The following is a 16,987-nucleotide window of genomic DNA, read 5'->3' on the forward strand; positions in this document are numbered from 1 at the left end:
CTGGCTTATTACTACTCCTACAGTACTCAGCTGCCCTCACTTTCCACACTGTTTGGGTTTGAATGGCAAATATGAATGCTTTGGATTTTGGAGCCAAAATCTGAAATGCTAGAAGAGAAAGCACACAATCCTGGTGTTTATGTACAAACAACAAAGAATTATGAAACTCTGACATTAAATATAAGCTACAACGTATCTGAACCGTTTCCTTTACAGACTGTGAAAAGAAGTCTTTTAAATTGCCTGCCAGCATTGTGTGCTTCCAAGTGGGTTCTGTGGGAGAAGCGTCACATGGACAGAGGCAGCTTCTGGTGTGCGTCACTCTCCGACCGGCTCATGATGGGTTTGCTCAGGAATATGTCATAAGATATGGGCAAGAGAAGGTGTGAATGATGCTCCCTGTGAAGGTCAGGAATCCCAGCCACGTAGGCGCAGGGGAATGACTTTCAAGCTCATGAATCTCATTTAGGACTCAGATCAATGGACTGGTGCGCCAACAACTTAGTCAAAAGCGAAAGAACGTCAGGCTTTCAATTAAGGAAGATTTTATTCTGAGAACCAAATCAATGTGATCTAAGACATTTAATTTTATATTGAACACAAAGGTATAGCTCTGCAATATTAATAAAGAAGTTTGAACAGGAAGTGGTTTTCTTAAATTTGCTTACAGTTGGGGAAATAATATATATAATCTGACCAGCAGTCTACAGGGGAGAATTGCCTTTCTGCTGACATTTGAAGAGCCCAGCCATCTATAAATTAAATAGGGCCTATATGAGAGCAGGCTGAAGACTGCATGGGTCTAAGAAAGAGTTCCTCTCATACTCATTGTCCAAACTTCCTTTGCTCACAATACACTTCCTTTCAGATGGATGTGTACAATTAACAGTGAAATCCTTTGCATGTCTATTCAAAGGTAAGCTCTGTTAGGTTCAATGGGAGGTAAGTGTGTGTGCAGATAACATGACAAGAACCGTCATCGTGAACATGACAAGAACATAGACCAATCTAGCCCAGCATTCTGTTTTCAGGGTTTATGCTCACTTAACTTTCCTCTGTGTTTTTCCATGCACGACCTGCGATTTAAAGCTCAATTGGCGCAAACATCACTTTGCAGCAAACCCAAATTGATGTCTGCTCTGATTTAGCTTTAAAGAGTGGGTTTTTGCTCTTTAAAGCTCAGGGGGACAAAAAAAAACCTCACCAACAACTGCTCAGACATGGAGCATTAAAGCACAGACCTCTGCCTGGGAAGAGTGAGGCAAAAGGTAAGTGTGGAAAAGCCCTCAGAATGGCCAACCAAATGCCTATAGAAAGCCCACAAGCCTAAATGGCAATCTGAAGAAGCACCAGTTTAATTGGATGCTACTGGAAGTTAGGCATGCCCGAATCTAATTTGGATCAATTGAGCAAGTGCTGAATTCAGAAGAGGGGTCCATTGATGTCAGCTGCATTCAGATATATGCTGCTTAACTTTCTCTTGGTTTTTGCCATGCCCAAATGTCGTGCCACTCAGTGGAATTTCCGTGATAAAGGGAGGGAGGAACATACAGGGCACTGATAAGTTATGACTCTGCTTAACAAAATGTAATCCAGTGACATTTTGAAGCAACTGGTATATAGATAAATTGCTTGCTTGGTCAGCAACTTCAGATGGAGTTTTATTCACATTGAGTATGTACCATACAAACAAGCCTTTATAACATTTATATGGAGCACTGACTGATGTCAGATGCTGCATAGAAACACAATTGTGCCTGCAGGGTAAGCAAATACTGATTTCCCTGAATAAATCCATGAATACTAGTAAAAAAAAATTTTTTTTAATCTAAATTACTAAAAGTGACATGTAAAATAACTACTGCATATAAACAACAGAAAATTATAACTACTTTGGGTTAGGTAAGTTGAATGAATGCAGCAGTTTGTATATTTCAGTGAGCTTTCACAACTTAATTTGCATTCATAATTTTTCCCCGCATGTAGAGTGAGATTAAATTGTATTATTTTAATTAAGACAGTGAAATAAAGATACTGCATACACATAATCATTTACAAGATCACACTTTGTGAACATCTGAATAGATGATTAAGCTTAAAACCCATTCTATCATTATCTTTTAACAATGGTCAATGCAAATGTAAAGCTGTGAAAAATAGATCCCAATTGTGAGGTTTTCCTGTTATGCATGTTTTCAGGCTACAGTAAAAACAATTATGAGCTAATTAACTGTGCCAGACATTGAGTCATTCTTCAGTTAATAGGTTTGCCTATTGTAAGAATTGCTAAGTATGATGGTGTCCCTGCTTTTCTTGTTGTTTTTAAAAACACTGCACTTACAATTCTTTAAAAGGCTTTGGGAAGTACTACTTCAGATTTGCATTAATGTTGATGTTTTACATTTACAGCAATAAATTAGTCATCTCCTTCTCTTTACTCAAAAGACAGATGGCAATTTGACCAGTGAGCCAACTATATCCACTGACTATCCCTTGAAAGACTGAGGTCCAGCTCCGAGGGCCTTCTGGCAGTTCCCTCCCTGCGAGAAGTGAAGCTGTAGCGAACGAGGCAGAGGGCCTTCTTGGTGGTGGTGCCTGCCCTGTGGAATGCCCTCCTACCAAATGTCAAGGAAATAAACAACTATCTGACTTTTAGAAGACATCTGAAGGCAACCCTGATGTTTAGAGAAGTTTTTAATGTTTGATGTTCTGTTGTGCTTTTAATTCTGTTGGAAGCCACCCAGAGCGGCTGGGGAAACCAAGCTAGATGGGCGGGGTATGTATAAATAAATATTATTAATGATCCTGGGTAAATTTGTTTATCAAAGTTTCTCACATCAACTGCATGAACTTACTATTAGAACTGACAAAGTTCTTGCTACTGAGCTCAAATCCCACATAATTACCTCAGCAACTAGTTCTTGGTCTATTTAATATAGAGTACACTGGGCATAATCCACCTGTCTCAAGGCAGTAGATGGACTTGATGATTTCCCCTCATGCTTTCTAGTCCTGTAATTTTCTAAAATAAGCGCCAGTGCCAAGAATGAGGACTTTCAGCATGCTGGACCAATGCTGGACACATGGAATGATGGAATGTTCAATTAACCCCTTTTGGTCAATTTCATGATAAATTACAACCTTTTTAACTTTTCTTCATACTTCTTTCCATGGAAAAGCATGGAAGTGCTTGAATGGGAAAGAACTGCATAGGATTTTTAGATCAATTCAAGTTGTAAGATATTCAGACGAAATCAAAAGTGAAATCTGTATTCAGCAAAGATGGAGGCACAAATTTCCTTATTCTGAATATGTTAAGCATTAAGGGATATGGCAGCAGAAAGAGTTAGGAGATGAGTCCGACAGATGGACTGACAAACTTATGACTTTGTTTAATATTCCTGTAGTCCTCCTTGTTTTTGTCCATGGAGTTTTCTTGGCAGGGATACTGGAATGGCTAGCAGGACAGCAGTCATGAAATTAAAAGACGCCTGCTTCTTGGGAGAAAAGCAATGACAAACCTAGACAGCATCTTAAAAAGCAGAGACATCACCTTGCCGACAAACGTCCGTATAGTTAAAGCTATGGTTTTCCCAGTAGTGATGTATGGAAGTGAGAGCTAGACCATAAAGAAGGCTGATCGCCAAAGAATTGATGCTTTTGAATTATGGTGCTGGAGGAGACTCTTGAGAGTCCCATGGACTGCAAAAAGATCAAATCTATCCATTCTGAAGGCAATCAGCCCTGAGTGCTCACTGGAAGGACAGATCCTGAAGCTGAGGCTCCAATACTTTGGCCACCTCATGAGAAGAGAAGACTCCCTGGTAAAGACGCGGATGTTGTGAAAGATCGAGGGCACAAGTAGAAGGGGATGACAGAGGACGAGATGGTTGGATAGTGTTCTCGAAGCTACCAACATGAGTCTGACCAAACTGCAGGAGGCAGTGGAAGACAGGAGTGCCTGGCGTGCTCTGGTCCATGGGGTCACGAAGAGTTGGACATGACTAAACAACAACAAAGTCCTCCTTGGAAACTTTATTCTTCCCTCTTTGATATAGTTGCAATGCATTCAGATGGAACCTTTAAGCAGTGTTTCAGTTTAGTTCACATTATGAGGGTATATCGAGAATCTTGTCAAAGTTTTTCCCCCTCTTCTTGTTTCACAGTAAGCAAAACTACACACAACCTCTGTTATTTTAGCAACTGTCTTTAAATGCATGTCCTGCTTTTTAAAAACAAATCTGGTGCAGAAGTTCCACGTGAGGAAGAAACACAATCAGTGATAACATGGGAGAAGTTGGCATTGCCTGGTGCCATGTTTGGGGAAAGAGACTCTTGCTAATCCCACTAAATTCTTTATTTGGCACCATGCTCAAACTCAAACAAAGGACATGAGTTGTATACAGTTCCAAACAGGATATCAACATCAATTTAGAAAAGGTGAGAGGATACATGTCTGCACATCACAGAGAGATTTAGTTTTGAATCTTAGCTGAAGAACAAAAATATAAAAAATAAATAAATGTACATTTCCCTCATTATCAATTCCATTTATCTCACAGCGGTGTTACATTTTCTTTTTTAAAAAAAGGTGGGGGACAAAGAGGAAGGACAGTCCAAAATAAACATATTAACTCCTCTCCATCAAGCTTTCTTATACAAATTTTGGTCTCAAATCAATTGCTTATTGAGCCAGTTTTGCAAGATCATTTGCAAGATCATTGGCATTCCTGAGACAATGTTATGGCACATTAAAATCCTTTATTAATTGTTGATTTCAATTAATCAAAGTCACCCAGTGTTAAGGATATGAAATGGAACTGCTCAGTTTCCAAATTTGCAAGCGAAAATAGCCAAAACTCTGTTCCTCAGTGCTAACTAAGCCCAAAAAACCAGCTAGCACGCCATAGGCTGCATCTGTATTCTGTAATGGCAACCATCATCTCCCTAAATCAGAGTTGGGTATTCTACAATCTCTCAAGTTCTAGGTAGGATATTAAAGGTAAATAAACCCCAGTGAGTTCTTGAAGTTTGTCCACAAGAGCTAATGGTCATGGCTAATTTCTGTTTATTAATTCCAATGGGTCTACGCTGAGTAGGACTAGTTTTGGATACAAAGCTTATTATGTCCTATTATTTTTATTTATTTATTTTACATAAGTTTTTAAAGTATTTAGTCTATTTTAGCGCTATACAAATGTTTAGCAATGCCAACAGCAACTCCCTAATTTGGCAGTGCATCCTAAATAGCCCCAAAAAACTAATATTTGCACAACTCACTCCTTGCTATAGAAAATAATCTGTTTGCTTTTCTCTGTGCTAGAAGAACCTGACTGAAAACAAAGTAAGCCAATTCAGTTATCAGGTAGAATGTTCCTCAGTACCTCCATAAACTCTCACAAAGAGTTTAGTAATAATAACTTAAGCTACTAGAGAAAGACTTAGCTATTTAACGCTTATAGTCACTAAATTGCTCCAGGGTATGTGAGATTTATTATAAGGTTATGATTCATTTAAGAAATCTATTGATAATAATGGAGCACCTCTAATGACTGATTAGTCTAAACATTCTTTCCTGTAGCAACTTTCCCCATTTGCTTAGGCAAGGACAAATAGCTGTAGCCTATCAGGATAAAGGAATGCCAAACCAAAGGTCATAAATCTAGGCAAAATTCCCTGATTTACAGCTATTAAACTCCACTTTAAAAAAAGCAAAGGGAATGAAAAGAGTAGGTTTTATAGCTGACTGCCCAACAGCTAATCTAGTCAGTCTTGGGAGGCTTATGGCTATTTTGCAATGTATATTAAACAAAGGAAGTTACAGTAAACTGAAAAGCAGGAACAGTTTGACACACCTTTAGGGAACCATCACGTACCAAGTGAGCAAAATCTAGAGCTTGCAAACTTATAATAAGACACCCCCTTCTTTCCCAATATGGACATTGTGCAATGAGGCACATAGACAGCTGGAAGGCAGCCAGCAGTTACCTCCAGAGTTTACATTAGTGTCCTCATGTTTAGTTTATTTAGCCTCCTAAAACTGAGGCGTGACCCTGCGTGTCTTATGTGACTGAAACCCCTTTTGAAATAGTGCAGTGAATGTTTTGTTTACACCAATAGATTTTCATTTACAGATAACAGACAATAGTCTAGTATGTAAATTGCTAACAAAAGACAAACTAGAGCCATAATGGAACATTTCAGCAAGCGCCTACGTGATGTAGGGACACATACCCCTTGGGGTCATTTAGGTAATTCTGAAAGATCATATCCTGGTGTGCTTTGTGAAGGTCATGGCTGACTTCAGTCAAGTCACATGCCCATAAATAAAGACAATGAAGTCATAAGGTGGGGCTGGGGACTGGAGACCCAAGTCCTATTAGGAAAGGTCCAAGGAGTTGGGTATGTTTAGCCTTGAAAAGCTACTGTTAGGAGTAACATGGTTACCATCTCTAACCATTTGAAAGAGTGTCACATAGATACTCTTGTCTCTGCTGTTCCAGAAGTTAGAACCTGAACCAGTGGGTTCAAATTACAAGCATGGGGATTTCCGTTAAAAATTAGGAGTAGCTTCTTGATGTTATGAGCTGTTTAGATAATCATGGCTCAGGGAACAGCATTTTAGAGGCAAGGTGCCCAAAGATGAGTGTTTTGGGGTGCCTGTAAGATCACGAACTTGGGGGGAAAAGCTTTTTCAGGGTGAGATCTTGACCAGAAATCACAAGAGAGCAAGGCGCCCAAAAGGGCCACCATGCTCTCAAAGAAAAAATGGGATGTCCCAGTTTTTCTGGGGAAGCTGACAAGTTTGACAGTGGTTTTAGAAGGGAGCAGACTCTCCTTCATTAAAAGTTCTTTTTCCAGTGATAGGTATGGCTTAATATCAGGGATAGTTCCTGTATCAGAAGGGGTTTGGATTAGTTCAGGTCTGCCATGAGGAACCTTTAGCAGCCCCCAAGGGCCACATACCCTCTAGGCAACCTCCACAGATGGTGGAGGAACAAAATTTTTTTTTTTTACTTTTGTACAGAAGGGTAGTTTCTGCACACACTCATACAGACCTCCCTTCTCCATCCGGAGAAGCAAGAGGCGCTATCAGAATTGAAGGACACATTCCAACGATACAAAAGCCCTCAGGTTGCAAAGCAGAACCAGTGAGAAGGGTAGCCTGGGGCGAGTTCTGAGAGCCAGATGGAGAGGCCTGAAGGGCCACATCTAGACCCCAGACTGGAGGTCCCCACTCCTGATTTATACTGTTCCTGAAGTACCTTCAAACATTATGATTCTATAAATGTAGAAAGAAGACATGCATGTTCTCCAGGCCTATGAGCAAAACACGATATACAAAATTATTATCTAGGTAAAGGCTAAATTTCTTCAACAAGCTATGCAAATTGGCCATAAGCATGCCCAGGATACCTGAAGACCTGACTGAGTGCAGTATTTATGATTTTTTTAAATATACTGTACAACTTATTTCTATCTCAGCTTTATACAGGCCATGGAAAAACACAAAGTGATGTCTGTTCTAATAATGAAAAGCAGGTTGAGTGTATTGGGCAGGTCATTATTTGGTTCCTCCTTTTAGTAGGCAATGTTGTAGGTTGCCTCCACAAGCATTCAGATCTCAAATTATTACTCTTATTCATCAGAAGCACTAGTTCTGCACACTGAGTGACTTTAGTTAAAATGATAAAGTACACTTGTATACCTGGAATATATGTCATGCTACCTTATGAGATTTCTAAAAACCACCACTTCTATATGATCCACCTAATAATAATCAGCCACTAAGATTTTTGTGTGGAAAGGATTCTAAAATGCAAATAAGTAATGCCAATAAAAATAGGATTGGAAACTTCATCAAAACAAAGAGTTGCGCAAGAAACACATCATGAACCAGGAGCCAACAGCAGCAGGAAGTATGCTAATTTGTATTTTATAGCTGAATGGGATTAACACAGCATTTGTGTATCATTTTAACAAAACAGGAACATGCCCAGCCACAGTGAATGCTTTGCTACTTTTTGCTGTTTGCTCCTCCGGGGACCTTCTGAACTGTTTTCTACGCTTCTTCATCTGAATGTCAGAGCCACACGCTGTTGAACACCAGAGATTAAGTTCCTCATATTTCTGAGTAATGTAATTATTCATTTCAGCAACATTTGCTTCTTCTTTTTTACTACAAGTATTTTACAAACAGGATACATTCATCCAAGGTTCTCTTTCCCATCACCAAAATGATCAAGAAACGTATTTTGGTAACAGTTTTGAATAAGTGCACTACACTAGAAACCAGTCACCCCCCTCTTTGTCTACTGTTTTTGCAACGCTGTACTTCAAAACTACGTCTGTCAGGAAGGAGACAGGAAATTCGAGTCACACTTACAACAGCTGTGCCATGCCCACTATCATTCTCAAATGACGTAGTTTGGCTTCAGTGGCAGAGGGCCAGGAACTTAGCAATAGCAGAGGTCAGGAAGATAGGTCACTGTTTATACAGCTCTTGCACTTGGGATCATGCTGGGTCTATATGCTTTCTTCCTTTCTCTACTGTTGCTCTTTCCGTTATTCTTTACTAAGGGGGAGGTAGAAGCATCCTGTTTTCAAAGCATCAGACTGTTTTGCTACTGCCATATCTCTGTGCAGACGACGGAAGAGAGGCAGATCATTCTGATACTTCACGGATGTGGAAAACTTGACAATTTATTAATTAATTGACATATTTTAAGAGGCTTCTTAAGAGCTTTTGAAAAGCTACAATCATGCTGTAGTTCCAGTTGCACGGCACATGTCCAATATCCAAATCCTTAAAAAGCACATAAGGATACAAAATAGTAAGAATCGTAGAGTTGGAAGGGATCCGAGGATCATCTAGTCCAACCCCCTGCAATGCAGAAATATGCAGCTGTCCCATATGGGGATCGAACCTGCAACCTTGGCGTTATCAGCACCATGCTCTAACCTATTTTACACAATCTAGTAAAAAAAATATGCAAATTAAAGATGAGAGGAGGGTTGGGAGTCCTTTGCCTGAAACCTTATTCTATCTTTATTGCCTCCTGTTTAATTGCCACGTAGCCCTTTTTTTGTGTAAAATGTCCATATCTCATTATTGCTCACAACAGGGTTGTGAAGTTGGTTATTAATCCCTAATTTAAATACAAATTAGGGCAACCCAGTCAGCTGGGCAGGGTACAAATAAATTATTATTATTATTATTATTAAGCAGCAAAGTGCATGATGGTGACCTGAGCAAGGTTAAGTAGGTAGTTTGTGGCTGGGTCTATGAAGGCTGGATATTAAAAGGAGGGTTTTGTTAAAGAAAATGTTGAAAACAGCGTGTGAAAACTGATACCTTTGCAGAAGGAAACAGAGTAAGATAATAGGCCCCATAGCTTGCTTATCATAAAAGGCCACGTACAGTGGTACCCCGGGTTAAGAACTTAATTCGTTCCGGAGGTCCGTTCTTAACCTGAAACTGTTTTTAACCTGAGGTACCAGTTTAGCTAACGGGGCCTCCCACTGCCGCCCCTGCGCAATTTCTATTCTCATCCTGAAGCAAAGTTCTTAACCCGTGGTAATATTTCTGGGTTAGCGGAGTCTGTAACCAGAAGCGTCTGTAACATGAAGCGTATGTAACCATAGGTACCACTGTACCAGTGTTAATAAGAGCACCTGGAGAAAGTTATATAGAGTGGTTATATAGGTTAAGTACTTAATTCGTTCTGGAGGTCTGTTCTTAACCTGAAACTGTTCTTAACCTGAAGCACCACTTTAGCTAATGGGGCCTCCCGCTGCTGCCAGAGCACGATTTCTGTTCTCATCCTGAAGCAAAGTTCTTAACCTGAGGTAATATTTCTGGTCTGTAACCTGAAGCGTATGTAACCTGAAGCGTATGTAACCCGAGGTACCACTGTATGCTGATTCTGGAATCATGTATGCTGTAGCTCAACTGACTGCATTAACAGTGCAAAAGACTGTTCTGTTGAACAGTGCCTGGATCACAGCAGATAAGGTGCCCACAGCCTCAGGGAAGTAGGTGTGCCTTTTGTTTCATCCATCAATATTCAGGCTAATAGCCAATGAAAGAGTGACTCTGGTGTAAATACAGTCCGAGCGACAGGTTTTAACTATACTGTAAAAGGATAAGGTGTTAGAGATATAATGGAGAGATTTTACAATTAATTACTAAGTTAAACCCATACAATCAGCATGGCTCTCCAAGTGGTTTGGTTGAAAGCATACATATGACACACAAGCATATCAGCCAACCTTCTACAACACATTTTTACCCCTTTTAGAAATGTGCCTCTTAACATAGCAACACTTTATATGACTTGTCATTACATATGCAACTACTGATACAGTGGTACCTCAGGTTACATACGCTTCAGGTTACACACTCCGCTAACCTAGAAATAGTGCTTCAGGTTAAGAACTTTGCTTCAGGATAAGAACAGAAATTGGGCTCCGGCAGCGCAGCAGCAGCAGGAGGCCCCATTAGCTAAAGTGGTGCTTCAGGTTAAGAACAGTTTCAGGTTAAGAACGGACCTCCGGAACAAATTAAGTACTTAACCTGAGGTACCACTGTATACAAAACCAGAACACCTTTCTTTTACAAAGTACAATGCAGTAACTGAAATCAAAGCAATACATACGATATTTGCTGCATGACAACTGTGAAGATAACTGTACTGTAATTATCAGCACCACAGACAATTTACTAAAAACAATTATTTCCAAAGTTATTGATTGTCCCAATTATAATCCCATCAGGATTTTAAGTTCCATTCCTACAAACACTCCTTTAACTTGATATCACTGCCTAATTGTTGCTATTCCTTTGTATCTAAGGGATAATTAATACAAAACCAGGAATTGTTCCAAGTATGTAAATATATACAATAATCCACCCCACTCCCCCGATTTACAAATCACCTAGGTACCCATTTAACAAAATCAACGAGCAAAACTTGATTTCTGGATACAACTGTGTTCTGCTTGAGAGCTTGCAAAGTTTGATACCACACATGTCTACTGCTCCACCTCCATAGTGTAATGATAGGGACTACCAATATTTAACAGCTTTAATAAGAAGCAGAGGTGGTGTGTAAGAGTTCACCCATTTTCTTTAACTTTGATTTTGGTAAAATCAGTAGCATGTCTGTATATGTGGGGAAAAAAGTTTAAATCCCTATGCAACTAAATTCCATTTTTCAAAACCATTTGGGGGGGGGGAGAAATAAATATTTTCCTCTTACCTTATTCGATGCCATTTCGCTAACAGATCGGTAGGTCTGAATGGTTTCAAGTTGGTCTAAACACCAGTCCAATTCCTCCAAAGTTTCCATTGCTAATTTTTGATAAGATTCCTCTGCAAATAAACACACAGGCATGTAGTTAGGCTTGAGTGATTGCAGGCTTTCCATGGTGGAATCGCTGACACGGCTCGGACCGACGCTGCTGTAGGTGCTGCTGCTGCTGTGCTCTTTCATCATGAGTTCTGCGAGCTCCTGTTCCACACTCCAGCAGAACAAATCAATGCACGTCTCGCCTTGGAGTGGCTGTTGTGGTTTCATGGGCTTTCTTCTCTTTTCTTTTTGTTCTTGCTGGCTTTGAAGAAGCAATGTCAGTACTACATCAACAAACTTCCTCTCGTAGGGGATGTAAGGGGAGGGACCTCTGACAGGCTCATCTGCATTGTACATTATGCACTCACAGAACAGATGAGGAAAAGCGAGTTCTTCGTAAGCAAAGGGTTTTTTTCCGTCTCCTTTCAAGCATTAATCATGCGTTGAGATTTTTTATAAGACTTTTAAAGTGTCACCGAGTGAGATTAGGCAATCAATCTGCATCTCTCAGTTTTCCCTTAAAAAAACTAACTTCAGATAAAAAACAAATGAGCAAGAAAAAATAACTGGAAGTAAACTCCCTGAACTTCTGCAGCTGTGATAATCGTCTCCGCAGAAAGATCGTTTGCATTAAAAGAGGAGGGATTTTTCTTGTTGTTAAATCCGTATCTATTCAATTAGGTGTTCAATGAAATGTCTCTTAACAGGAAACCACAGAAATACTGGATTTTTATTTAAACTGGCAAAATGGAAATCCTGCTTCTTTTAACCAACTTTAAACTCCCCTTTAGTTCATGCCAAAGTCACAAGGAAATTCTGAACTGGATTTCCAGAGGGATTTAAAATTTGACTGTAGTAAGGTAAAGGTAAAGGACCCCTGATAGTTAAATCCAGTCGCAAACGACTCTCACTTTGCTGGCTGAGGGAGCCAATGTTTGTCCGCAGACAGTTTTTCCGGGTCATGTGTCCAGCATGACTAAGCCGCTTCTGGCGAAACCAGAGCAGCGCACGGAAACGCCGTTTACCTTCCCGCCGGAGTGGTACCTATTTATCTACTTGCACTTGACGTGCTTTTGAACTGCTAGGTTGGCAGGAGCAGGGACCGAGCAACGGAAACTCACCCCGTCTCGGGGATTCAAACTGCCGACCTTCTGATCGGCAAGCCCTAGGCTATGTGGTTTACACCATAGCACTACCCGTGTCCCCCTTTGACTGTAGTACACTACCATTATTTTCCTGCCTTTGCACATTTGATCTGGGGAACAAGCATTTATTTAAAATCTTTTCTAAAGCTGCAATCTTAAATGGACTTAGGAGGCTAAATTTGTCCTGTTGAACTTACTAAGATTTACTTCTGAGTAAACAAATAAAGGATTCTGCTGAAGGGACCCACAAAGAATCACAGGCAGGTGTGGCCCAGGGAGGGCATGGATCTCCTCTCCCTTTCACAAAATAATAAAACAAACAAACTTAAGGAAAAAAATAGTTTCCTTATAAGAGGTTGGGGCTCCAGTGACCTGCCATCTTAATTTGCCAAGAAACACCAATACAAGCACATTAGTAAATGCAAGTTTATGTAAATTTGAACACAGGCTTGTGACCTTTAAGTACTTAGTAACTGTCTGGACTACAGGTAGCAAGCACCTCAGATTTGGTCATAGAAATTACTTCTAAAAACCCATGATAGTCGTTGACTCAAAAGTTATGCACCAGCATAAACCTGTTTGCTGGTGCAAGGATTGTGGGAGCTCAAATTATATTTAGGGTTGAAAGACAGCCCCCTACCTCATTTGCAGGTTGCAAATTTAGGGAGGGCCTATTTTATTGATTTTGGGTCAAATCCTTTTGGTTCACATGGCATGCTTATGATGGCAAGTGGTGCTTTTCTCTTTTTCACTTTAAGCAATGTAAGTGATGTATATTTCTGCCACTGCCTGTGGCCCCAGTGGAATCTTTCTCAGTGGCTGCCACTTGTGGCTACCATTCTGCCCTTCCCTTGAATGCCCTTGGTATAATGCTTTGACACGTAGCAGAATTCCAGGAGAGAGAGAGAGAGTGTGTGTGTAGAATGATGGCTGCCGGCTGCCAAAAGTGCCATGATATTGTTGCTGGAAATGGTACAGGAAGTCCGAAGCAAAACAATGCATCATTAGTCTGAAGATGGAAAAAAAGAAAAGAAAAAGAGCAACTGCCATGACTGCTCAGCACCTGTTCAATAAATTTATATCTATCTTCATTCAGGGTGTCACTGCAGTAACTGTTTTTATATATATATATATATATATGTGTGTGTGTGTGTGTGTGTGTGTGTGTACACACACACACACACACACACACACACACACACACACACACCAGCATATATATATATATATATCTAAACACTGAGATTACCTGCATATAACAGCTATGTACATTTTACAATTTTTTATGTGCTATAAGCCGTCCAGAGTGGCTGGGGAAACCCAGCCAGATGGGTGGGGTATAAATAATAAATTTATCATTATTATTACTACTACTACTACTAGTAATACCACTCCTCCTCCTCCTCCTCCTCCTCTAGGTACAACTATTTCTCTTGTCTTCCAAAATAGTGCAAACCCAGAAATAAATAAGGAACACAACTGGGAATTCTATTCTATTCTATTCTATTCTATTCTATTCATATACCAGCCATCAACATGATGCCTTCCAAATGGTTTGGACTACAACTCCTATCAGTCACAGCCAGGAAAGGAGCTGTTGTCCAATATGGTGGGCACCATATCGTTGGAGGATACATGCACAGATATAGATATAGATACAGTCATACCTCGGGTTGAAGTAGCTTCGGGTTGAGAGTTTTCGGGTTGCGCTCCGCGGCGACCTGGAAGTAACGGAACGTGTTACTTCCGGGTTTTGCCGCTCGTGCATGAGCAGACGCTCAAAATGACGTCACGCGCATGCACGGAAGCGGCAAATCGCAACCTGCGCACGTGCAGACGCAGGTTGCATTCACTTCAGGATGCGAATGGGGCTCCAGAATGGATCCTGTTCGCGTCCAGAGGTACTACTGTATAGATATAGATATAGATATAGATATAGATATAGATATAGATATAGGTATAGATATCTGTGCAGCTTTAAATCTCTAAGCAGTAGAGAGTACTCACCCTCCTTTCCAACTCAGGGCAATGAAAAGGAACCATGTGCTTTCACATAAAGTTCTATTCTGAGTGCTTAAAAGGGCTACAGCAGGAGAGTTATTTTCTCTGGGTGACATCCAATAGTAGTCATACTCAGAGGAGACCCACTGAAACCAATGGATTTAAATAATCTGTGCTGCAAGGTCATGCCATGTAAAACACGACCTCCTACACCATATGTGACATTGCAGTCAAGGTGGTTTGCTTTCTTCCTTTGGAGAAAGCAGTGGGGATTCAAGCCACTATCCCCCACTATGGAGCATTCCTCCCCCCCCCCCCCCGCAGATGTCTGCAGAGGGGGAAATATACTGTTTGGCATAAGCAGTTTTCTCAAGTCTTCCCGAAAAAGGACAACTGTGTAAGGGGAGAAATGTTGTACATATACAGCTTTACAAGAGGGCCAATAATTTAAGGAAGGCCGCATTTCATGTTAAGATGTTACTTGAAAGAGAGGAAGTTCCTTGTAAGTATTATCTTTCACATCAGTGTCACAATTTCTTATAATTCACTGAGCAAGAGGAAGTGGAGTTGGCTTGTCTGTGACTGAGAACCTGTTCTTGCAAAATAGCTGCTTATCTGAGGAGCCTCCACACGCTTCTTTATGGTAGCAGTTCCAGTAATGGCAACACATTTAAGGCACAAATACCAGGCAACAGTGAAAGGGGATCTCAATACCTGCACCTATTTTGTAAACAGCTTTGCATCCATGCACTCTAGTAACAGTTTGATTTGGGTCTTCCCTAAACCAAATTTTAAGTAGTGATGCAGAAACACCATTTACCTCGAATAATACCTGGGCCCCTATCAGCTTTTTCTATGAACAATGGGGGAAAGTGCTAAAAGGGATCACAATGGTTTGGCACGTGTGAGTTTTTGTTCTGTCACTTGGAAACTGTAGTGTGGGATGAAAGCAGGCGGGAATGTGGAGGAGGAAGATACATCCACAGTTTTAGCAGTAGCAGCATTGGCAGTAGGGAACTGGCACACATTTCAGTTGTGCATTGCATATCACCCCCATTGTCCCCCCAGAACTCCTCCCCATGTTGAAGTAGACCGAATGCTAGTAGGTAATCATAGGGGAAGGAGGCAGGGTTTGTAGTGGGAGATCACCCCCAACATATACTCACAACTAAGACTGGACTATAATGCAGTGATCAAATAGAAAGGATGGCTTCACATAATATTGAATGAGTAAAGAGTTAAAGTAATCGAGTTCTGGACATGAACCAACAGCTGCTATAGGATTTGCCAGTCTGATCTGCTAAATGCTGTTAGCAAATAGGCAGAAATGGGACATTAACTTGAAATACGTTTTGTTATCAACTACAACTGGAGTAAAAGCTCAAGGATGAGAATATCCAACACAAATAGGATGTCTTAGCATTAAAAACAGCGAAAATTCATATTATGAACCCATTGTTTGCAAACTTTGTTAATGTCACTACTTCTAATTAGTTGCTAAAGTTAATACTTTTAAATAAAAACTAACAGGCAGCTATTAAAACAATCGAGTTTATATTTCTGTAGTGGTTCAGGACCCAGAGGCATTGACTTGTAGCAAAATATTCAGTTTCACAAAAATCCTACCAGGAGATCACAGAAGAGAACATTCTACAGTGGAAGAAAAAAAGTGTTATTTACTTCCGAGCATGATTTGACTAAGCAACAACCATGTGCTTGAAAGTCACGTTGGAGATTAGAAATGTGGTTGAGAAAGAGAAAAAGTGACCTACAGCAACTGACTGCACACACATCTGGGCAGGGTTCATCTGATTGTTAATTAATCCCAAATTAAACATGAACGCGAGGAACACCCTTTATTTAACTTTCAAAGTTAAAAGAGTAGCATTTCATTCAGGCATGTCCAAACATAACAGAAAGTAGATAGCCAAGCAAAAAATTGTGGTCTTCCATAGTTTATACGTATGTGAGGCTGTGTCTTTACGCATGCACATTTATATTAGATAGCACTGATTTAATAATTCTTATTTGGGGGAAAATAAAGCTTCATAAACCGCAGCTCTAAAATGCACATTGTTGGGAATGAATCCAAGTGCTGAGGATCCTAGCTTAGTCCTTGCCTGGAATGCCTAATTAGGATGCCATTGCTTCTTTTACTTGGATATTTTTCAAACTGATTTAACAAATACTTTGCTGAATATTTTATTTTGTGGCTTGATTCCGAATAAACACTGATTTGTGTGTTCAACGTTCCAAACACTCTGCTCCACCCAGACAAGTCTATAAAGTTGTGGGAGGGAGAAGCTTCCTTGTGACAAGATATGAGGCTGCTGTGGTATGCTTATTAATAGCAAAATCATGTGGATGGGGCCAACTGCATGGGCAATTCTTATTCCAGAAAAGAGGTATTGCAATCTGCATAACGCTTTAGCATGCAGCAAAGGTTGTAAATAGGCAACACAATCCAGATATTTTGGTAAACACAAACAT

General features: G+C 40.3%; 1 protein-coding gene across 4 annotated transcripts in view; it reads right to left on the bottom strand.

The window, feature by feature from the left end:
• The window catches only part of PDE4B (phosphodiesterase 4B), a 245,354-nt gene that overhangs the window by 17,164 nt on the left and 211,203 nt on the right, over positions 1-16,987 (bottom strand). For all 4 annotated transcript variants that reach the window (XM_053392154.1, XM_053392155.1, XM_053392157.1 and 1 more), the window contains one exon: positions 11,262-11,374. In XM_053392154.1, coding sequence (XP_053248129.1) covers positions 11,262-11,374 — 113 coding nt within the window. The remainder of the gene's footprint in view (positions 1-11,261; positions 11,375-16,987) is intronic.

Source organism: Podarcis raffonei, chromosome 6, assembly GCF_027172205.1.
Source record: "Podarcis raffonei isolate rPodRaf1 chromosome 6, rPodRaf1.pri, whole genome shotgun sequence".
NCBI lineage: Eukaryota > Metazoa > Chordata > Lepidosauria > Squamata > Lacertidae > Podarcis > Podarcis raffonei.